This window comes from Moschus berezovskii, chromosome 1 (genome assembly GCF_049115385.1).
Source record: "Moschus berezovskii isolate FMDL1 chromosome 1, NW_MosBer_1.0, whole genome shotgun sequence".
Classification (NCBI taxonomy): Eukaryota; Metazoa; Chordata; class Mammalia; order Artiodactyla; family Moschidae; genus Moschus; species Moschus berezovskii.
In genome coordinates, this window is record NC_142460.1 from 74,187,861 (window position 1) to 74,212,890 (window position 25,030).

The window sequence follows — 25,030 nt, forward strand, 5'->3', positions numbered from 1 at the left end:
GCAAGGGGGCCATATAAAAAATAGGCCATTGATATGGCCCTTAGGCCACAGTTTACTGACCACTGCTCTAGAGAAAGTCACCTTCATCTTCAGTTCAGTTCAGTTCAGTCACTCAGTCGTGTCCGACTCTCCGCGACCCCATGAATCACAGCACGCCAGGCCTCCCTGTCCATCACCAACTCCCGGAGTTCACTCAATCTCATGTCCACAGAGTCGGTGATGCCATCCAGCCATCTCATTCTCGGTCGTCCCTTTCTCCTCCCGCCCCCAACCTTTCCTAGCACCTTCATCTTAGACAGTAAAAAAAAATACACATAATTTTTTTTTTTTTAAGAATCATTAGTAAGGGTCAGGATGAGGTGAGTGAGGTACTTCTAGCACAAATTTTAAGGAAGCACTCACTTTCAGGGTTGTACAAGTCAGTATGTATACCACCCTATGAGTGACTGCTGCCTCAGATTTTGTGCTTTAGGAGGCTCTCTCAATTCATGTTGTGTGCTAAGTCCCTTCAGTCATGTTTGATTCTTTGTGACCCTATGGACTATAATCCACCAGGCTTCTCTGTCCATAGGATTCTCCAGGCAAAAATATTGGAGTGGGTAGCCATGCCCTTCTCCTAGGGATCTTCCCAACCCAGGGACCAAACTCAAGTCTTCTGCATTGGCAGGTGGATTCTTTACCACCAGTGCTACCTGGGAAGCCCCTCAACTCATAATAGTTCTAGCCTAGGTAAGTAGTACACAGCAAAAATAACTAAACATACAAGGAAGCAAGGTACCAGGAGTGAAAATCAGCAGAAACAGGTGCTCAAAATGTGGGAATTGAGTTAACATTTTATAAGCATGTCCAACAGAGTTCTCTTTCTGTAAGCTCTTTATCATACATCCTCCAATTCTCCTTTAAATAATCTGGCCCTTATATGGCTTCCCCAGTGGCTCAGCAGTAAAGAATCTGCCTGCAATGTGGGAGACACAGGAGACTTGGGTTTGATCCCTGGGTCAGAAAGATCCCCAGAAGGAAATGGCAACCCACTCCAGTATTCTTGCCTGGAGAATTCCATGGACAGAGGAGGCTGGCAGGCTATAGTCCATGGGGTTGCAAAGAGTCAGACATGACTAAAGCAACTTAACACATGGATATCATTAGAAACAACCTGATACTGTCAGGTGAAAACCAAATGTGTTGGAGGTTTCCCAAAATATGTGGATCATGCCAAAATCTCTAAGATGAAGCAGAATTTACTGAATCACATTTAAGGAAGTTAGCTTTGGACTAACTTTTTGGATAGTAGGGTTGATCTTACTGTTTTTAGTTACTCAGACAGTCTTTCAAACTTAATTTCCTGAGAGCATACTTATGGATGAATCCGTTCACATGCAGACAAGTAGTTATCTCCAGTAAGTTGATTCAATTTTGTCTAGCTCTGATGTGTATACACATTTTTTATCACCCTAAAGCTGATTCATTATTTTATATCTTGGCACAAACTTGCTTAGATAAGTAATTATAAAGATGTATTAATAAATATAATCAAGGCCATCATTAAAAATTTACAAACAATAAATGCTGGAAAGGGTATGGAGAAAAGGGAGCCCTCTTTTGGGGGTGGGAATGAAAATTGATACAGCCACTATGGAGAACAGTATGGAGATTCCTTAAAAAACTAGAAATAAAATTATCATATAGCCCAGCAATCCCACTACTGGGCATATTCCCCAAGAAAACCATAACTGAAAAAGACACATGTATCCCAATGTTCATCACAGCACTATTTACAATAGCTAGAACATGGAAGCAACCTAGATGTCCATTGACAGAGAGATGACTAAAGAAGCTGTACACAAGGGAATATTACTCAGACATAAAAAGGAATGTATTTGACTCAGTTCTAATGAGGTGTATGAACTTAGAGCCTATTATACAGAGTGAAGTTAAGTCAGAAAGAGAAAGACAAATATCATATATTAATGCATATATATGGAATCTAGAAAGATGGAATTGATGAACCTATCTGCAGGGCAGCAAAGGAGATGCAGACAGAGAGAACAGACTTGTGGACGCAGTGGGGGCAAGGAGAGAGTAGACTGAAACATATACATTACCATATGTAAAATTAGATAGCCAAGGGAAACTTGCTGTATGATGTAGAAAGTTCAAATCCTGTGCTCTGTGACAACCTAGAGGGGTGGGATGGGGTAGGAGGTGGGAGAGAGGTTCAAGAAGGAGGGGACATATATATGTGTGTGTTCAGTTACTAAGTCGTGTCTGACTCTTTGCAACCCCATGGAGTTGTAGCACACCAGGCTTCCCTGCTCTTCATTATCTCCCAGAGTTTGCTCAAATTCATGTCCATTGAGTGATACTATCTAACCATCTCATGCATATTCCTATGACTAATTCATGTTGATATATGGCAGAAACCAACACAATATTGTAAATCAATTATCCTCCAATTAAAAATAAATATATAAAAATAGTAGAGCAAAAAAATGTAATCAAGGCTAAGTTTCAAAAAGCATTGACTTTCAAATTTTCTCTCTCAACATAGCCGAAGTTTTCACTCTCAACAGTGTTCTATTTGTATTATCTGTGGTCACAAGAGCTGTAAAAGCCTTATAATTGCATTTTCATGGGTATTTTAAGATGTACAGACTTTCCACCCACTCTTTTCCAAATGCATTCTTTGTGGTTCTCTGGTTACCTTAGTGATTCCAAAGCGATACTGGTTATGGTCTATCTCTAAGGAGTCAAGTAATTCTTCAGCTGCTTTTCTGTTGCTTGCAAATTTGCTCTTTGGAAACGCCCTTGGGTTCAGAATGTAGTACCTAATTTAAGTAAAGAATAAATCCTTAAGTCAGGGGTGCAAATAAAGAATAATTTGGACAAGTAAGGCAAAGGGAAGTGTGTGTGTGTATATATATGCGTACATATATATGTATATATATATAAAAACTTCCACCTCTCCTATCAATATGTTCAGTTTTCACAAAACTCTTGACAATAATAATGAGGATACAAGCAATAATTCCTTCCTTTGGTATAATGCTGCTGCTGCTGCTGCGTCACTTCAGTCGTGTCCGACTCTGTGTGACCCCATAGACAGAAGCCCACCAGGCTCCCCCGTCCCTGGGATTCTCCAGGCAAGAACACTGGGTTGCCATTTCCTTTTCCAATGTGTGAAAGTGAAAAGTGAAAGTGAAGTCACTCAGTCGTGTCCGACCCTTAGTGACCCCATGGACTGCAACCTACCAGGCTCCTCCATCCATGGGATTTTCTAGGCAAGAGTACTGGAGTGGCTTGCCATTGCCTTCTCTGATTATACTTTATACTTTTCATAGTGCTTTCGAGACCACCTCACTTGATCTTATGCTCAAGAGGAAGGAAGGAGAGAGCGGAGTAGGGATCAGAGGAAAGACAAAGAGACAGGCTTAAGTGTTTCTATTGTACAGATAAGGACACTGATAAGCAGAGACATTAAAGAACTTTTCCAGGATTCCCTCGTCCTAACTGTGAGTTGGTGGAGAGCTAGAAATATGCTTCTTAATACTGACACAGGTACTCTTTCTACTCTATATACTTTGCTCAAATTAGCTTGATGACTTATAATTGACACTTTTAGAATTCAGGAAATAGAAAGCAAAAATGCTTCTCTTGCCTCCTGCCGCATACCCTGCTGGCTTTCTGCCTTTCACAGGCTCTGCTAGGAAAGAAACAGCCCGCTTGGATGGCAGCTACGATTAAGTACCAACAACATTTCAGAGATTCAATTCAGCCTCTGTATCGTTCTTCTCTATATATTTCTTCTATATGTGGGTCTATTATCCAGTAATAGAGATTTAAGGATATTACAGCTACATGGATGTTGGATTTAAGGGGAAATAATAATGGAACTCTGTCACCATATATCTCACCACCACCAAAACACATCGATCTGTAGTCTGGAGGATATCCACCAAACAAACAATGCGTGCCTAAGCACTCAGAAAGAGAGGGGGAGAAAGAAATGCTCCAGGCCTCTTGAATCCTAGGGTGTATGTTTACCTTTGCTTAAAATCAGCATACAGCAGTCGGTGTGGAAAACCTTCACGGCATATCGTGATCCCTTGTAAGACACCATTATAGCGCAGCTGCTGTAGAACCAAATAAGGGTCCATTACACCTGAAGAAAGAGGTTCATCATGAGTCCATGTCTAAAATTATGGTTACCCTACATTTTGTCCTAGTTGCTGCATCCTGGGTTAAAAGAGTCTGAATCTGGTGTTCTCTACATGATAGTTAAAAGGACTCATTCACTGTCAGCCTGATGGCTCTCAAAGTCCCCACCTACAATGTAGGAATCTCCAAGTAGGATTTACCTGGGATGAACTCTTTAGTTCATAGTTAGTCAAGATTGTATAAGCAAATACTCCTAGAAGGTGAAAAAATACATTTTTGTCCTAATGTAAATGGCTGGTATGACATCCATTTGCCAGTCAAAAAATCAATTAGAGTGGGATAAAACACAAAAGAGAACTGGCACCTCCAAGTTGGAAGGAGAAGGGATTACAAGAAGGGAGAATGCAAAGAAAGGGGAAGGTAAGCACAGCCACAAAATTCTGTTTACTGTTTCGCATTTGGGAAGAACTGGCCACACCCAGCCTACATTCTGGTCTGGTGATCTTGAGAAAACTTAAGTTGTGTTCTAAAGTATAAGCCTTCTCCTAGTACCCCTTTGTTCCTGAGATGAAGCCCACTAGAGCTGCAGCTGCAGTCTCTGATAGAAGCCTTTGAAAAGCCAACCAATAAGCCATTGTATCTGGCTCTCAGTAAGGCATCTGGAAGAAGCCAAATGGTACTCTCCTAACAAAGACCTGCTAGAATGTTATAAGGAAAATGGGAATGAGATGCTTTTCTGCTTCTGCCCAGGGTCACAGAAATAAACGGTAGGTCATGTATCCATAGTCCTGTACTCCCATCTCTGTCACAGACAGAAACAGATCATCTGTGAGAAGGAGCGAAAGCTGAGTTCTGTGACACAATAGCATCAAGCATGCTTATTCCCTTTAAGGACATATGAAGAACTGTTCTGATTAGATCATGAAGCTTTTCTTATGACTTTGTCTTAAGAATTAAAAAAAAAAAAAGCCTGCTGAAATCAGAGCTGGCTCGATGGGAGGCAACTCTAATAGGTAACAGAATTGCTTCAAAATAGAGGCAGCTAATTAGATTCCTTGCTAGATGGAAGCAGTGTCCCTAGATGCATTCAGAAACCCAGCTGATGAGAAACAATAAGGCAAAAAACATACAGCGTGAATGAACATGAAGTCTTTGCATTGCAAAAACTCAAACTGCAGCATCATTGTTTAGCATCACACTTTCCCCAAATAGGTCACAGACTGTCAAGACTGGGGTCTTAATTACAGGATGTTAATAAAAATGCAAGGTCTTACAGAACCTCAGAAATCAGGATCAGCAACATCTGGCTACCTAATCCAAGGATGATTAGCGCTCTGAAGACAGTAAGTGCTTGTCACACACACAGCTTCGAGGCTGACAGCCTCCGACCAAGTTCCATAAAAGCCAGTAATTCAAAAGAGAAGGCTGGGAATCTTCAAATCCAAGAAGCAAGGAAAGCAATCCCTGTAATTAATATCTGTAAAAACTTTGCTTTGTTAATTAAAACATAAATAATTCACCACCACCTACCTATCTCATCACGCTACCCCAGCACTATCCATTCATTAAAAAGTATCCACTACAAAAGCCAAGAAATGGAAACAATCTAGGTGTCCACTGATAGATGAACAGCTAAAAGAGATGTGGTATATATGTATAACGGAATATTATTCAGCCATATAAAAGGAAGATATCATCCCATGTATGAAAACATAAAAGTACCTTGAAGTCATTATGCTAAACAAAATAAGCCAGACAGAGAAAGACAAATACCATACAATCTCCTTTATGATTCTAGATATTTTCATCCTAAATGTCTTTGCTGAAAGTGTTCTTGCCACTAGTGTTTTCATTGCATAACTAATTGGCCATGCAGTAATTTTGCCATAAAAAATAAAATAACTGGTCTCAACTGGCTAACAGTTTGGTTTCATTTCTCCATTGACACAGTACTCTCATTCTCATATTCCATGAATCTGAAAGAGGCCGAGGGCCTCCACAGTGCAGAGTTGAACCCACATTTTCCACAGAACTTGGAACATCCACCAACAGACATGTGACAATATGCCAAGAACAAATAGTAGTGTGGAAAGCTCTCACAACATGACACAAAGCTCAGTTACAAATATCTATTTTAGTACTTGTATTTAGTGATACCTCTCTCACTGAGGGAAGAAATTTTTGCAAAAAAGAAAGTGTAGTGCAGAACAAAAAGATGAATCAACAAGCCAAAAAATGTATAATGAATTATGAACAAAGACTTGGAAGATAAATGGTTCGGTTCAACCCACAAAGTAAAATCAGTTATGTGTGCAGTATTGCCATGAATCTATACACATTTTAAGTACATTCAAATATTTCATATTTCATAATAAAGTGTTGTTAATTTTGTTATTCATTTTTCATGTTTAATTATATTCTTTTAACGTCCCTCTTTTATTTTTATCTTTTATGACAAAATTGCTTGATGGCTAATTAGTTCTGTGGGTGAAAGTTTGCTGCAAAAATCCCTGCGCAAAGATGTTAATAACAAAGAAGTTTATGGTGAAAATATCACTCACTTATACATGGAATCTTTAAAAAACAAACAAACAAATGCATAAAAAAGAGATTCAGTTTTGTGGTTACCGGAAGTGGGGTAGGGGAGGGGAAATTGGATGAAAGGTCATCAAAAGGTGTGAGAGTCCATTTTAAGTAAGTCTTAGGGGTATAATGTGCACCATGATGTCTATAGTTAACACTGCACTGAAAATTACTGAGAGTAAATCCTAAGAGTTCTCATCACAAGGAAGTGTTTCTCTCTTTGTTTTAAATCTGTAAGAGATGATGGGTGTTAATTAAACCTATAATCATTTCATAATGTATACAAGGCAAACCATTATGCTGTATACCTTAAATTTATAAGTGCTGTGTGTTAATTATGTCTCAATAAAATAGGAGAAAAAAATAAAACATTTTTTAAAAAGTATCTACCGCCCAGGAGTACATAACTAAAGAGATGGGTACTATTAAGGAGAGGGAAGATATTAGTATGATGAAGCAAGACTAGAGGGAGTTCTTAACAATTAGAAATGGATTTAGAATCTCTCTTTATGGTCAATTTAGATAATTTAGACCAAATGATTTCCTTTTTGCTGAAATATCCACCTTAATCCCCCAGTTGATTATTCAATCCCTTTTTTTTACACTTTGCCCTTGTAGACAATGGCATAGAAGCTCATCCACATTTTAGCATGAAATTCTAGGAGGAATTTAAATGATAATATCAAGTATTCTAATGTTACTCAATTGAGTCTGCTTTGTGAAATCCTTCTGCAGGTCCACCTGAATCTTAATTCAAAGGCAATCTTGAGGAAGTTTTGAAAAACTCACTTTTAACTTATTTTAGTTTTTATTAAAATCTACCCTTATATAAAAGAGACTGGTGAATGCTTCTTTGAAAGACATTCAACGTAGCTTAAATCAAAAGAATTTCCTAGTGTGGATTACAAAGAAATCTACTTACCTGGTGTTTTGCTCACATTGGGATTTATGCATCTCACAAAATGAGGCGCAGTTGATTTCAGGTTAGTCATTAATTTATTTAGGTTTTCCTAAAATGGAGAACATAACCAACACAAAATCACTTAGAAATCACTGAAAAACCAATCCATCTCACAAGAGGTTCCATGATGATCAACTTAATCTTAAAGCCAGATACAAACCAACAAAGAAATAATGAATTCAACATTTTTCCCTGCTTACCAAAATACATTATTTTCTTCCTATGACAAGTCAATATTTATCTAACTGTTCTGCTGTGAATCATATCTACCTGTTTGGTAGCAATTTGGTAGCAATAATTTATGGAAGGGCAATAAAATAACTTGAAGAAAGAAATTGTTTCTCGAATATTCTGTCTGTAAAAATTTTATCTTCATCTGGAAGCAGAATCTGAGATGGAGCTTCTGGTTCAAGAGATTTATCTGGAGAAGGAGGGAAGCCAAGCAGGGCAGGGGAAGAAAAAAGCAATGGAATGGACTCAGTTTAGTCTGAGTCCTGCAAAAGTTCTGAGAATAAATACACCAGTTATACTACAGTTGGTAGCTCCTTGAGGCAAGGGAGGGACCAAAGTCTGGAGGGGCAGGGAAGGAGATCACTTAGCTTCCCGTTCTGGCAACTGTGACTTGTTATGAGTCTATAGTTTCATCAATGGTAAGATGAGTGCCAGGCTGATAAACGGGATCTAAGTAGGAGATAAACATTGTCCACTAAAATACATAAATACCAAGATAATATTCAACTTTTCCAACTTGGTTAACTTCAGATACTTTATCCTCATTTGAAGATGTAAAATTACAAATAAGTAATAACATATGCAGATTATGAAGTAGCTAATATATGAATAGATACAATTAAAAATTACTTTATGCAGAGATGCAACCATTTGGAATGAAGCTCCTTTCTTGCGTTTCTTCTCCCCAAACTGTAGAGCTAAAAAAGAAGAAAAAAAGTACTAAAAAGGCTCCTTTTTTTCACATTATCAAACCCTGATGAAAGCATGAATGTGTCAAAGTTGTAGAAGCAATAAGGCAATGTCTACAAAAGCTTTAAAAAATTTATGTCTCAACACAAAAGTCTATTTCTGGTGCTTTTTCTCAAAGAAATATCAGGCAACTGTGCAAAGATACTCACTGAAGCATTATTTAGCCATTACCAAAAAATTAAGCAAAAATTTAAATGTCAACAATAGGAGATTGGTTAGTTAAAGTATAAAAAAAGTATATGCATACAATGAAACACTGTGATCTTTTAAAATGATGATGCAGACCCATATTACAGACCTGGAAAGATTTCTAGGAATTATTTTGAGAGGAAAAATTAGGTGATAAAATATCTGTATGTTATAATCCTAAGTGTGTATATATATATATAAGTGTAGTTGTATTATGGCTGACTATATACATAAAAAATGTTGGGTACACTGGTATACTAAAATGTTCAGTTCAGTCGCTCAGTCATGTCTGACTCTTTGCGACCCCATGAATCACAGCACACTAGGCCTCCCTGTCCATCACCAACTCCTGGAGTTCACTCAAACTCATGTCCACAGAGTCGGTGATGCCATCCAGCCATCTCATTCTCTGTCGTCCCCTTCTCCTCCAGCCCCTAATCCCGCCCAGCATCAGACTATTTTCCAGTGAGTCAACTCGTCGCATGAGGTGGCCAAAGTATTGCAGTTTCAGCTTTAGCATCAGTCCTTCCAACGAACACCCAGGATTGATCTCCTTTAGAATGGACTGGTTGGATCTCCTTGCAGTCCAAGAGACTCTCAAGAGTCTTCTCCAGCACCACAGTTCAAAAGCATCAATTCTTCGGCGCTCAGCTTTCTTCACAGTGCAACTCTCACATCCATACATGACCACTGGAAAAACCATAGCCTTGACTAGATGGACCTTTGTTGGCAAAGTAATGTCTCTGCTTTTTAATATACTATCTACGTTGGTCATAACTTTCCTTCCAAGGAGTAAGCGTCTTTTAATTTCATTGATGCAATCAGCATCTGAGTGATTTTGGAGCCCCAAAAAATAAAGTCCGAAACTATTTCCACTGTTTTCCCATCTATTTCCCATGAAGTGATGGGACCAGATGCCATGATCTTTGTTTTCTGAATATTGAGCTTCAAGCGAACTTTTCACTCTCCTCTTTCACTTTCATCAAGAGGCTTTTTAGTTCCTCTTCACTTTCTGCCATAAGGGTGGTGTCATCTGCATATCTGAGGTTATTGATATTTCTCCCAGCAATCTTGATTCCAGCTTGTGCTTCTTCCAGCCCAGCGTTCCTCATGATGTACTCTGCATATAAGTTAAATAAGCAGGGTGACAATATACAACTTGATGTACTCCTTTTCCTATTTGGAACCAAATTCAGACTTAAATTGAAGAAAGTAGGAAAAACCACTAGACCATTCAGATATGAACTAAATCAAATCCCTTATGATCATACAGTGGAAGTGAGAAATAGATTTAAGGGACTAAATCTGATAGATAGACTGCCTGATGAACTCTTGATGGAGGTTCGTGACATTGTACAGGAGACAGGGACCAAGACCATCCCCATGGAAAAGAAATGCAAAAAAGCAAAATGGCTGTCTGAGGAGGCCTTACAAATAGCTGTGAAAAGAAGCAAAAAAGGAAAGAGCAAAGGAGAAAAGGAAAGATATAAGCATCTGAATGCAGAGTTCCAAAGAATAGCTAGGAGAGATAAGAAAGCCTTCCTCAGCGATCAATGCCAAGAAATAGAGGAAAACAACAGAATAGGAAAAACAAGAGATCTTTTCAAGAAAATTAGAGATTCCAAGGGAACATTTCATGCAAAGATGGGCTCGATAAAGGACAGAAATGGTATGGACCTAACAGAAGCAGAAGATATTAAGAAGAGGTGGCAAGAATACACAGAAGAACGGTACAAAAAAGATCTTCACGACCAAGATAGTCATGATAACGTGATCACTGACCTAGAGCCAGACATCTTGGAATGTGAAGTCAAGTGGGCCTTAGAAAGCATCACTACAAACAAAGCTAGTGGAGGTGATGGAATTCCAGTTGAGCTATTTCAAATCTTAAAAGATGATGCTGTGAAAGTTCTGCACTCAATATGCCAGCAAATTTGGAAAACTCAGCAGTGGCCACAGGACTGGAAAAGGTCAGTCTTCATTCCAATCCCTAAGAAAGGCAATGCCAAAGAATGCTCAAACTACCGCACGATTGCACTCATCTCACACGCTAGTAAAGTCATGCTCAAAATTCTCCAAGCCAGGCTTCAGCAGTATGTGAACCGTGAACTCCCAGATGTTCAAGCAGGTTTTAGAAAAGGCACCAGAGATCAAATTGCCAACATCCGCTGGATCATGGAGAAAGCAAGAGAGTTCCAGAAAAACATCTATTTCTGCTTCACTGACTATGCCAAAGCCTTTGACTGTGTGGATCACAATAAACTGTGGAAAATTCTGAAAGAGATGGGAATACCAGACCACCTGACCTGCCTCTTGAGAAACCTGTATGCAGGTCAGGAAGCAACCGTCAGAACTGGACATGGAACAACAGACTGGTTCCAAATAGGAAAAGGTTCTGCTCAGGGGCTGCCAATTTGGACTTTTTGCTATGAACCATGGTGCACTTCTCCCTGCATCAGGCAGTAGTCCAGATGTGAGGCTGACGGCAGCAACCTGGGCTTTGTGTCCTCAAAGGCTTCATGTCACACTGCAGAAGTCTGAATCAGATCCTGAATCCAGGGAGTCTATCCATCTCTCTGTTCTGTTTGTTTCCAGAAGACAGTGAGAGTGAAATAGGCATGAGGCTAGTAAGCACAAGTTCTGTTTCTGACCTCAGCTTTGCCATTTAGTAGTCTCCATCCATGGGGTCTCTGGGGGTCAGACGCGATTGAGCGACTTCACTTTCACTTTTCACTTTCACACATTGGAGAAGGAAATGGCAACCCACTCCAGTGTTCTTGCCTGGAGAATCCCAGGGACGGCGGAGCCTGGTGGGCTGCCGTCTTTGGGGTCACACAGAGTCGGACGTGACTGGGGTGACTTAGCAGCAGCAGCAGCAGTGTTAAATCAATGAAGCAAGCAGGCATTGGAGGTGGCTCCAATGCTGTGGCAGCCTGTGTAAGCAAACCAAAGCCTATGCCTGTGAAAGTCTCAAGGTTACAAAATTGAAACTAAGGACAACCGATCACAAACAACCACATGGGCTTTAGCTACAGCTAATCACTAGTTTCCTCACTTTGCTTCCACCTTTTCTCTATAAAAGTCTCTCCTTGAGCTCCTGTGGGTGGAATGCCCTTAATCCATTCTGGTTTGCTGCTGCCCAATTCAAATTGCTTTTTGCTCAAATAAACTCTTAAAAATTTTAAAATCCCTGGGTTTATCTTTCAAAGGTAGATTTGTGAAATCTGGGGTTGCTGTTTAATTCTTCTGTACTTGTTCCTGTAAGATATGGAGAGATTTCCTGGAAAGAGTCATGACAGGGACTGAGTAAGATAACGTATCTAGAAGTGTTTGGAAACTGCTGTTGTTGTTTGTTGTTTAGTCACTGCTGCTGCTGCTGCTAAGTCGCTTCAGTCGTGTCCGACTCTGTGCGACCCCATAGACAGCAGCCCACCAGGCTCCCCCGTCCCTGGGATTCTCCAGGCAAGAACACTGGAGTGGGTTGCCATTTCCTTCTCCTAAGTCGCGTCAAATTCTTTTGCAACCCCATGAGCAGCAATCTGCCAGGCTCCTCCATCCATAGGATTTTGCAGGCAAGAACACTAGAGTGGGTTGCCGTTTCCTTCTCCAAGGAATCTTCCCAACCCAGGGATTGAACCCATGTCTCCTGTGTTGGCAGGCACATTCTTTACCACTTAGCTACCTGGGAAGCCCTGCTTTGTAAATTACAAACTACTAAACAAGATTAGTTATTAGTTGGTCAACAAGTATTTATGGAGTGCCTGCTAATCAGGCATCTGTTACATGCTTGAGGCCACACTTGAACAAGTGAGACATAATCTCTGCCCTCATGAAGCTCATAAAAATTCCATTACTGCAATATAAAAGCACTGTGAAGGAGAATTCCAAGATATTTGGGGGATATGTATTAAAGGAGCTTGTTTTTTCCCCCAAATCATTCATCAAAACATGGTTTGCTGCTCTCTCTTTGCAGCTTGGTTGAGTAGAAGATAAAAGCAGGCTGGAGCAGTCTCCTTGAAATCTATCTACCTTAGAGCTCCGTTTCCCCGAAGAACGACCAGCCTGAGGACGGAAAGGCTAATAAGAGGGGATGACTCAGGCCACGGGGAGCAGACACACATCTCTCAGGAAAGTAGCCAGGATTTTTATAAGCGCTGGGCTCCATTCTAAGGCTGAAAAATTGAGGAAGACTGTTTGACTCACCAGTGTTGGTACTGATGTAATTTTCAAAAAGGTTTGCCAGGAGTCTGTTGGACGACTTCTGAAATATAGCCACCACTGTTTCATTAAGAAAGTCTTTGTTCTTTTCAAGCCAGCCACTGACGTTATAAGGCACCTTTAGAAAGGCATGTAGTTCAGGTAACAAAAAGGAGAATGCATAAGTTCCTTAGCAAATTATGTAATTCTTTTAAAAAATCATACATTGTGTGCATCATTTGAATTTGAATCAGTTTAATGTAACAGTACTGAATAAATACTCCAGAAACCTATGTGCAACCCAAAGAGCTTCTCAGGCTTTACATTTACACTGTGGAAAGAAAGGAAGAGAAAGGGAGGGAGGGAGAGGGAAGCGGAAGCAGGGAGGGAGAGGAACACTAAGCCAGAGGGGGTGGAAGAAATCGAGGGCGTTTCCAGGACAAACAATTCACATCAGCGCTCCTTCATATAGGCAAAAGTAGATGGTATAAAACAGCTGCCTCTGACACAAGGTGAGCACTCCATAAACGCTATAGCATTTCACTGTAAATATTACTATAATTAATATTCAAGGATATCAAAGAAGAGAGTTACAAACATATCCAGGTATAATTGGCAGGTCATTTTTAGGTCGAGAATTATTTTATCCTTTATCAGTTCTCTTCGTTCCACCCAGAATCACTGACCAGAATCATAAAAGCAGAATGAAAGGGCACATGCACACACACGTATGTGAAAACACACACACACACACACACACGTACCCCCAGTGGGGAAATGAGGTGAGGGAGTGAGGGGCATTAGGAACCTTTGTTGGTCATAGTTTAGAGACCATTATCTCATAGTGACTCTTTATGAGAGAATGAAAAAAAAAAACTTCAGTAAAAAGATCAGTTGAAATCACTCATTCACACAATGTGCAGTTGAAAGAAAGGATGAATAAGGAAAAACCCATGACTTTGATGGTCTCTGAGACTTTCTGAAACTGTCTTACTTTGAATTGGGTGACAGAGTCTATTTTTGAAATTTTTGGCCTCTGTTATTATAGTATGTTATTTCATTTCCTAAGTACTAAAAGTCTACACCAACTTTTTTGGGGAACTGAGATTTATTTTGTTCACCTCTTCATTTAATCTAAACTTTACTGATATATTTACTTATATATTATCTAAAGATTTGGGCTGAGTACATTTGAAATAGAGGCAAGATAATTCAGGGCCAAGGGTCTAGAAGTAACTTACCACTCCTGCATAATGGACAAGTTCAAAGTGAGCTTCATATTTCTTCTTATCGTCAGACTTAGGCTTCTGGAAATGAACCGACTTTCCAAAATGGTTGTCGAAAAGTTTGGTCTTAAAAGTCACATCTGTAGCCTGATGAAACATACATTCTTCTTCGAGGATGGAAAAGATGCCCATTGGCTGCTTAGAGATACAGATGAACAGTAGATGAAAAAACAAACAAAAATACTAATAAACAGTATTTTCACTAGGGGATGAGTGTAAATTCTTTCCCACAAACCTAATTAGTTGACAAGGGATCTTCACTACATATAACTAGACCATCATCCATTCAGCAAATATTTATTAAATATCTATTAGGTACTAGACACCAGCAGGAGCTGTCAATGCAGTCATGAGCTACATACACAAAGTGTCTGTCCTCGGGGTGTTTACCTTTTAGTGGAGCTGACTGACAATAGACAGATAAACACTAAATAAATAATTTAGTTTGCTATAAGCACCCTGAAGAAATCATGCAAAGTAAAGAGAGAGAGAAAGACAGAGGCTATGTGAGAACTCTTTTAGAAGGAGAGTTCAGTAAAACCTTCTTATCTGAATGAGAAGAGCAAATCCTGAGAAGACATGTATACAAGTATTCTGGGCAGAAAAATGAAGAAGAGTGCAGAGGCCCTGAGGCAGGAGCACTCTTAGCAAGTTTGAGGTCCTGCCAAAGACAAGTGTGGACTGAGCAGAACTAGTCGGAGACAGCATGTGGAAGGAGAGGGACGCAGTACTGGAGCCTAGAGGCTTTCCAGGCCATAGTAAGACATTTGGATTTTATTTTAAAATGAGAGGCCTTTGGAGATTTTTTACAATAAAGTGATTATGATTTAATTAATGATTAAAAAGGATTATTTGTTTTGGTTGGCAAAGAAAAGCCTATTGGCCAATCCTGACTGTGGTCTCTATTAGAAAGTGAGCTAAAAATGGTTTTTACATTTATAAAGGGTTATTTAAAAAAGCAAACAAGAAAGCATATGTGATAGGAAATCGAGGACCCAGTCAGCAACCTTTGTCTCTTAAGGGCCTTACAGTAAAGCTCTTAGACTTTGTGGGCCATAGAGTCTCTGCTGCTCCCTGCCATCAACTCAGCCATTTCAGTCCTGAAAGCAGCGATTGACAATATGTAAATAAAATGAGTGTGATGATGTTGCATTCAAACTTAATTTCCAAACAGGCTACAGGCTGGATTTGGCCCGCAGGGCCATAGTTTGCTGACCCCTGATCTAAACAAGTGATAGTGCTGGAGACTGTGGACTGTCACTGAAACATGATGTAGGTGTTGGCAGAGCGGGGTCACAACTTGCTGATGGACAGAATGTGGGGTGAAGTAGAAAGAGGAAGGATGACCGGTTTTGGTTTGGGCAAATGGGTAGTGGACGTTGCCGTTAACTAACACAGGGTACATGCATAGGGAAAAAAACAGCTTTGGTGAGGGAAAGATCAAGGATTCCTATATTTGCAAATCTACTTGTGTGTTTATATGTTCATTTATCTCCTTCACAAATATTTTTTAAATGCCTTCTATGAGCAAATCACTGTACCAAACACTTCAGGTTATAACAGGAAAATCAAACATGGGCTCTGGCTGTAGAGCATCTAACTGGGCAGACAAGACATGCACATAATAAGCAGACTATAAAGCAACAGAAAATGTCATGAGAATTCCGAGATAAAACCATGATCCCTTGGCCCAACAACATAAATTTCATGATTCTCTACCAACACATTCTACCCAAGAATCACAAACTCTCAGATTTGGGAGAGACCTTACAGTTCTGGCCCAACCCACCTAAAAGCTCATTGAATTCCTCTAACAATTTCCCTCTAAAAAGTAGACTAGCTTAGGCTTGAATATTTTCATGGAAAGAGAACACACCAACATTGAGTTAAGGCTCTGGCTGGGTGACATACAAGAAGAAAATTTGTTTGTAGTTTAAAATCCTTTGTTTGAAATTATGCCACTGGAGCTATACAAATGGGTCTAATTTGGATGATTGGATACTTGAAGAACATGTTTTTGATCTATTGATCTACTTAATCTGTTTGATCTGAGTCTACTGTTCTAATGCATGGACTATGGTCTTCTACCTCTTTTGTCTAATCTCATAGACTTAGAACCTGCATTTTACAGCAAATGCATTCAACGACATTCCATCAACAACTCTTGGACATCTGGCACATATCGTACAACTCTTGTACTCCAGCACATCTTCTTCCCTCCCAAGTATCCAAGTGGGGAATGATGCGGTGAGCAAATATGCAAAGTCTCGCGCACCTGGTGGGTTCTTGACAAAATGATAAATATGGAGGGGAATAACGAGGAAGGAAAATCTGATAACACTGAATAGTTGAGTCTTGGAGGCATGGATTTCGTATCGCATATTTTCCTGCCACAGAAATAGTCAACCTTTCATGAACACTAGAATGAATCATTTAAAAAATGTAAGTATCTCCTGGGATGGTTCATATTAACAAGAAGGACATGCCAAAGCCTCAAGCAAGCAGCAGCCCATCTCCAGCAGAGCCACCTCCCATATATGAGGACTGCCATGTCCCTGGGACTCCAATGAAGCCATCTTCTGTTTGGGGATGAATGGATGCTTTATGCAAAGCAAGTAGATATCACAGCTCAAAATGTAACAATTAAACCACTGAGGAGGGAAAAACTCTATTTCTTCAGGGTCTTCTCCATTTCTCCAATGCTTAGGAAGTATAAAACTTCTAATAAACATGAGGCCCTCTAGCAAATTAATCTCCAAATAGGTCAGAGAAAGAAGTAACTATGTTCTGCCTCATAGCATCAATTGTCCTCTATTGCACAGTAAATGGTCTGAGTCAGTTGCCCTGACTCTGAACATTAATGCTGTAACCTCTCCCTCTCCAAATATTATCAATTCCGTCCTCCTCTCTTTTACATCTGTCACTTTCTTGCTATTTCCATTTCTGCTATCCTGATTCAAGGCCTCTATTTCTCACTTGCTGTAACAGCTTTTTAATCACCCTGACTCTAGCCTTTTCTCCCATTCCTGACTCCATACACAAACCCACCAGAGTAAACCCAAGCATCTCTGACTACCCCATTACCCGTGGAATCCTCTCTGACTCACCATCACCTAAAAATAAGTTATAAATTCATTAAAATCCCTTCACAGCCTGACTCCCTTTTTTCAACTACTAAATCCTTCCCTTTGAATATTTTAAATTCTTATCAGATTTTTAAATGCATCCATTACTTTCCTGTCTCTAAGCTTTTGCTCTTGCCCATTCCTCCACACGCTATCTTCCTCTTTTCACCTGTTGAAATCATGTCCATTTCTTCAGACCCAGGCCTTCCTATATTCCTGCAGGCAGAGGTGACCTCTGCTCTTTTGAGTTCTGTGAAACTTTGTGCCTTTACCATATTTACCCTCATTTATTTTTACATTTATTAGACTTACTAATCTCCTGTTTCACTACATACGTCCTAAGGGCAAGTGCTATTTATAACGAACGCTTAAGTTTTACACAGCATTTAATTCAAAGTTTTATACATTGTAATGAAGTATTAGGCCTAAAATTAAGGTCCAACATTTTGTGGGCTTTGACATCTGGGGAACACCAGGAGAACCTAATCACAGGTTCCCTCACCACATGCTCCTGTGGGTTACGTCCTCCAGGCTTGCAACACACTTTCTCATGGGAACAGGCACAGAGCCCACTGATTCTTGAGTGAAGGACTTCAGTTCCCTACCAGCCCACGGAATTACTTGAACAAGCCAGTCACATCCTCCAGTGGGAATCATGGTCGCCTCATCCTATTATTACCACAAAGCCTGCTTCCCACAGCTCTCAATTTTTCATTTTGCTCCGAAGTGCAACTGCCGCGCAGCCCCACATGGCACGCAGTGTCCCCCTCCCCAGTCCGTGAGTATGTGTGACTATTAAGCTGCTGTCGATCTCACCTGTCCACTGCTAGGTGTCTTGTGGTCAGCCAGTCCCATAACCCGAGGAGAGGAATCCCTCCCTCACCACTGGGATAACAAAGAAGTGATCAAAACAAGTAGCTGCTAGATACACTTACTTGTTAAAAGCTGAAAACTAGTAAAAGTTTTGGTCTTCAGACATCTAATTATAGTCTCAGTTCCTTGAGTACCAGGATGATGCCTCTGGTTTGTATTTCTCCCAACACTTAGTAGAGTAGGTCCTGAGATGACTAAAATCTAGGTCCTCAGCAAAGGAATTAATTGATACTAATTAACTGAACACTAAGACTTATAGGTTTGAGCTTTGGGATGGGCTGCTTTACTGTGGGCAATGGTTAGGGAGAAAGTAAAAGTTGTGAGCAAAAATACACAATGCAATATGTTTAAAGAAAATAGTCATATGCATTCAAGGGATAACTAACTAGATATTAATGAGATTAATTTTATAACAAAAATACCAGATTTAGCATATCTAAAGAACTCTACTAGGGAAGTGGCAACACTCATTGCCAAGATGCTACCAGAATTCAAAATTATTTTAGAACCTTCTATGGGATATCTGACACCTTTGACTATTGGCACATGGAAGTGACCTGTAGTCTGACTGTGGATCATTGCATAGAAACAATCATGAGTTATTTAGCTAAGTCAGACAAACTATGTGAAAAATAGGTAATATAGTTAGGATTCAAAAACAGTTAAGATGATTGGTATTGAAGTCAATTTTCTCCTGAAGATGTAAAAATCTAACAATTTATCCTAATCCCCATCCTGTGAAGGACTTTTTCCAAAATGGCTGAATTACTGAAAGAAGGATGTAGCTTCTCAAGGTGACTCCACTGCAGGGGCAACAGTTTTTAAATGTATAATTTTGGATGCATTTGTTTAAAAAAATAAAAATAATCTCTTTACCAATACCTATGTAAAGTCATAAATATGTAATCATATGTTAATATTTAATATGTAGATCACTGATGTTCAAGTTCTAAACAAACTAGTATAATTCAAGTAATGAGGTAAGTGTAAGTTAATCCTATAATAGATCTGTTCACTGCATATTTATATAAGGAGGTTACTGTATGCTTGAAAACCAAATTAACAAAGTTGGCATGAAAATGTGTTTTTTAGCTTGCTATAAACTTTTTTATAAATACAAGAACTCAAAACTTATATGTATAAAAACTTTTTCCTTATCAACACACAGATGCATTCTATATTTTATATATGGTGAGGTATTTTAGTTCCTTTGAACTTTGAAAAGTTCCCATGATGCAGTCTGTTTCAAGGAGGAAGTTTGATCATTAATATTTACTAAAAATTTCCTTCATGTAGACTGAACAAACACAATGATCTTTTCAAAATATAGAATTATTTCAAAAAAGGTTTTAGTATTCTACATTTGCCTGACCTGAACCTTTGAAATAACTCACACGAAACCAAACACTTATCTTCTCTTTTTATCATTTACTCATTTTTTTCCCTTGTTTTATCATATCACTAGAAAGTACAACAGGAAATTATATCATTGTTGCTGGTGTCTTACTTAGAATGTTTGATTATCATAAATAAGATAATAGGCTTCAGATCAACTACAAATCTGTAACATTCACAGACATATCAGGAGTTGAATAATGTCTGCATCCCACCTTCCTGCCTGAATACAGTGTTTTATCATATTAAGTAGATTTTAAAGGCGACAACTGCCCAAAGTTAAAGCTGTCCCTTGAAGGAGCTCCAGTTCTCTTGTTTCATTTCTAATTAGAAAACTGTAACTCTAATAATGCCATCAAATATTTCCCAGATCATGGGCGGGTCATTATTATCATTATTTTTAATCAACTCACGAGTTAGTTCATTATCATCATTTTTTGAATCAGCCTGTCCCGTCCCCAGGAAGTTCACTGGTTATAAAATAAATAAAATCAATGTGATGTCCATTCCTGTTAAGAATAATGGCTATTTTCAAAGAAGATTTAGTTTCATCTAAAGATCTAACATGTAAAATGGATGGGACAGTGATTGATAAAATCTGGGCCCCACAAAAGACAGTGAGAGGTTAGTCATCCTCAGCCCTTTCTGAACCGGGTTGCTGAGAATCAACTGTGAGAGCAAAGCATAGTTGTCCAGACCAGTGTGCACAATTCACTGCAATCCACAACTATTGCAAAACATAAGGCCACATAGCTACTCACACCCCATCATGCTTGCTCCCTTGGACAAAGCCACAGAAAAACCATATTGAATTCCCCTGGCAAATCTGGTTAATCTTTTCTAGAGCACATGGAAAGTTTTCAGAGTATGGGAATATCACTGAATTTGGAAACCATACACTGCAGCTAATTTACTAATAAGCCATGAAGTACTGTCATAAATTACTTAAACTAACTGGTACTTGTCCAATTAAATGAACAAACTACATCCTGCAAGGTAGTGGCCTTGAGGATTTATGGCGGTTGTTTGTTTGCATGCTAATTTGCCAAATTTCGTTAAGCTGTTCTGGGTCTACTCATTCACCTTATGTTAATCAGCCAGGCCCTACAGTGTTCATATTTTCAGCTCTGTGTTTTTCCAGTCAAGAGCGTGACCATTTTTAATTTCAACAAGCTTCCTCACGCATTAACAGTGGAGGCCACGCATAAGCAGTAAATGTGTAGCGACAGTGTGAGTTAGAGATGATGGAGTAGGTAACTGATGAGGGAGTTTAGTTAGGATCCCACAGGGCTGCACAGAAAAACCATTAAGAGAATATGTGCAGAGCTCTCCTGCCCTATTTCCCATCCCCTTGACAGAACCAGGGTCCTGACAGGGATCAACAGAGCAAGCAGGGCCCATTCTCCTTAAACAAAATTGGATGGGGGAGAAACATGCCTCACCTTCTCAACAAGATCCACACAGGCTTGCAAATCCAGGCCAAAGTCAATGAACACCCAGTCAATGCCTTCTCTCCTATATTCCTCTTGCTCCAAAACCAATGTATGCTGATTGAAGTACTGTTGTAACTTTTCATTGGTAAAATTAATACAAAGTTGTTCAAGACTGTTATACTTCAAGGTTGTGATTAGAAATAAAATTGAGAAAATAGTAATTATTGGAGGTGATGGATATGTTAATTAACTTAATTGTAGTGATTATTTTACAATGTATATGTGCACTGAATCAAGTTGTTCTACTTAAATATATATTTTTAATTGTCAAATACACTTCAATAAAAAAATAAAATAAAATAGAGGTTCACTTGGAAAATGTAAAGAGAAAACCATAACCACTATCATATGTTGGCAAATAAACCCAATAAGTAAAAATTGCTCAATAATATTCTTAACCTTCTTCATATATATCTGCAAATTAAGATTATGATAGGAAATTAACATTTAATGATATTACAATTCAAAATCATAAAAGATGTCTTAATTTACCTTTATTTTAGGCTGAATTAATTTCTTAGCACTATTAATTATAATGATTTTTATTGTTATTTGTTAATATTAATAATAGCTTTTTCCAACCAAAGTAGCTGTTTGCACAGAATGATTCTCATCATGCTCTGACTACATCTTCTGACATTCAATTCACATAGTCTAATCCTCTTGTAAATATACATCAACTTCACTCTTACCAGATATACTTACATCAAGCATCTCAAAACCAGTGATGTCAAGAATGCCAATGAAGAACTGTCTTGACAGCTTGGCATCCAGGACCCTGTTGATACGTGCCACCAGCCACTTAAACACTCTCTCATAGATTGACTTAGACAAGACACCAACAGCATAGGTCACCTGAAAATCACATCAAAAATAGTCCTTCGCCTGACAACAGTGTTCATTTTGACCCTGGGCATTCTCTATCAGTAATCACCTTCTAGTAAAACCAGCGTATATTTATCTGCTTTCTGTGGTTACAGTTTTACACTGAAGATAAGGGGAAAGGAAGAAAGAAGTAAGGACAGGAGTAAAACGAGAAGGACGGGAGAGAGGAGGAGAGGGGAGGAGAGTTCCGGGAAAGGAGGTGAGTGGCCTGGTCTCCCACCCAACACTCCTGACAGATTCGTGTTCCTACCACTAAAGGACCAAACCTCCTGGGGGTAGGGTGGCAACATGTTCTAAAACCTTGCTATTCAGAGTGTGGTCCTAAGACCTGAAGCTTTGGCATCACCTGAGAGCTTCTTAAAGATGCCAATGCCCAGCATCTCATCCCAGGCCTATGCATCAGAATTTGCACTATGGCACAATCCCCTCTGACTCCCACGCACCATAAAGTTTCAAAATGCTGGTAGAGTAGGTTAGGAATATGGAATCTCTAGCCCTTTCCTGCTGCTGCTAATAAATTGCATAACCTTTGGCAAGTGACCCAATCTCTCTAGGCTGTAGTGTCTTCCCCTGAGTTATGCTCTTGAAGATTCTTTCCAGCCTCAGCTTTCACCTATTTTATTAGTTCCCGGGGCTGCCCTCAACTCTGCATAGGGAGAATGGCAATTTAGTGTATCGTTCTGACTCAGATTCCCCTACTATAAAACTCAGGCTACATTTACCCGCCCTGGAGGTGTGGGGCAAAGGCGCTCTCCTAACCTACTGGGGAGAGCTCCAACCTCTCTGTGTGCGTGTGCGATGCTGCTGTTTTGCGAATGTAGATCCTGCTGCCGTGATGCGCAGGCGCCGCTTTCGCAGCAGCTTTCTGACAGATTCCAAGGAGGAGTGAATTTCAGCTGGATAGTCTCCAAGCCTGGCAGGGGAATGAGCTCCAACGACTTAACATTTAAAATAGGCCTATCACATCCATCCTTCGGCTGCCCAGGACAGTGCGCACAGCAGGAGCCAGTTGGTGTCTGGCGGTGATTTAGTTATGAGTCACCCACTCCCTGATCAGTTATCTTGAGTCATTTCCACAGTAATCCATAAACCGGATGGCATCACAGTTTTTTATTATTGGCGTCAAGAGCACACACGAACAAATAAAGCACCGAGAATGATTTTTATCCTCCAGAGCGTCGAGGAAATCACTCTCTTGTCTACAGCAGTCACTTTGAAAGTTTAAAAAGAACGTGACTAACTTGCTCACCCCCTATTAATTCCCTAAATACTTGAGAAGTGGGAGAGAGAGAGAAACTGGCCAGAGTTGGGAGTAGTGAAAAACAGGAAGAAAGCCTGAAATTGTAGCAGAGGAAGAAATGGATGGTATGATGTCTGACGAATGAATTAATAAATCTGATAGTCCAATATGCTGCTCACCAGCATATCATCATTTTCAATCACTTTCTGTCCAGTGACGGAGGAATGAGGCAGGAAAATCTACAATTCCACTTTTCAGAGGTTAAACAGGCTTATGACTGAGCTCTTTTTAAAATAACCTCAAAGACTTTGATTACTCGGGGGTCAACAGTATAGGATAGAAAAAACAAAACTGAAAAGAAGTGGAGTCAAATAGCTGCATTTTTAACCACCTTGATCCCTGCCTTCCTCATCTGTAAAATAACAATATTAAAATATGCTTGTCTTATGGTTGTTGGAAGAGACTTAATGAGGCAGAAGATGTAAATATACATAGCACAGTATTTGACACTTAGAGTCAATCCAATAATTACTAGTTCCCCCTTTCCTATCCCTTCTCCACTTTTATCACTTCCTCATCCTTGATCCAGTATTTACTATCCATGTTGCTTTCAGCAGTTAATCTTTCTAAGTTCACTGTCTTTAATAAAATGGAAGCATAAATAAGATCAACTTTGCAGACTTGCTGTTTGATTGAATGAACTATGCATACAAAGCACATAGCACAGCACCCACAGTGAGCATTCAATAGCTACTGATTACTATTATTGTTTGATCATTATTAATCTTTTTAAAGTAAAATAACTTATTTCTAATAAGCATAGTTAGAACTCTCCTAGAATCTTAAAATACTAGACCTGAAGAGCCTTGGTTCCTGATAGTCATGTATGCTGGTGCTGCTAAGCCGCTTCAGTCGTGCCCGACTCTGTGTGACCCCATAGACGGAAGCCCACCAGGCTCCCCCGTCCCTGGGATTCTCCAGGCAAGAACACTGGAGTGGGTTGCCATTTCCTTCTCCAATGTGTGAAAGTGAAAAGTGAAAGTGAAGTCGCTCAGTTGTGTCCAACTCTTAGTGACCCCGTGGACTGCAGCCCACCAGGCTCCTCCATCCATGAGATTTTCCAGGCAAGAGTACTGGAGTGGAGTGCCATTGCCTTCTCTGGATAATCATGTATAGTGACTCCCAATTCAAGATAGTATACCCTCCACCCAAGGGAAGGGGGCATTTTGGAACAGGATGGGCATTTCCCCACCATCAGTGACTGAGAATGTTGCTGGCATTTAGCACCTGGGAACAGGAATGCAAAACCTTCTTCAATGTGTGGGACACTCTCATACATGAAGAATTATCTCCTTTAGATGCCAATCATTGTTCCACTAAGACCCACAGAAGAATTTAACCTCTTCATGGGGTGCTCAGAGAGATGGAGTATTTGACCAAAGTCCCAGAGTTAGATAGCATAAGAGCTAGAACTAAGTTTTGTATAAAGTGTTAACACTGCAAGAATTTTTGCCATCTTTTGCAATTGTCATCAACAGAGCATATACATCTCTATTCTTAGCAGTGACAATTGTCTCTATAAAGTCAGTAAAATTCCTAAGAAAAGAAAAGCCTTACAGTGTGCTTTCTTACTCTGTCTTCAGGAGATGGAGGAAAAGAGAGTGCTC

At 39.6% G+C, this 25,030-nt stretch overlaps 1 protein-coding gene across 1 annotated transcript in view; it reads right to left on the reverse strand.

The window, feature by feature from the left end:
• Positions 1 to 25,030, reverse strand: part of MYH15 (myosin heavy chain 15) — a 171,487-nt gene that overhangs the window by 91,599 nt on the left and 54,858 nt on the right. The window contains exons 13-20 of the mRNA XM_055419366.2: positions 21,944 to 22,093; positions 21,188 to 21,358; positions 14,308 to 14,487; positions 13,073 to 13,205; positions 8,561 to 8,628; positions 7,661 to 7,748; positions 4,042 to 4,159; positions 2,702 to 2,825 (exon numbers count right to left, since the gene is read on the reverse strand). Coding sequence (XP_055275341.2) covers positions 2,702 to 2,825; positions 4,042 to 4,159; positions 7,661 to 7,748; positions 8,561 to 8,628; positions 13,073 to 13,205; positions 14,308 to 14,487; positions 21,188 to 21,358; positions 21,944 to 22,093 — 1,032 coding nt within the window. The remainder of the gene's footprint in view (positions 1 to 2,701; positions 2,826 to 4,041; positions 4,160 to 7,660; positions 7,749 to 8,560; positions 8,629 to 13,072; positions 13,206 to 14,307; positions 14,488 to 21,187; positions 21,359 to 21,943; positions 22,094 to 25,030) is intronic.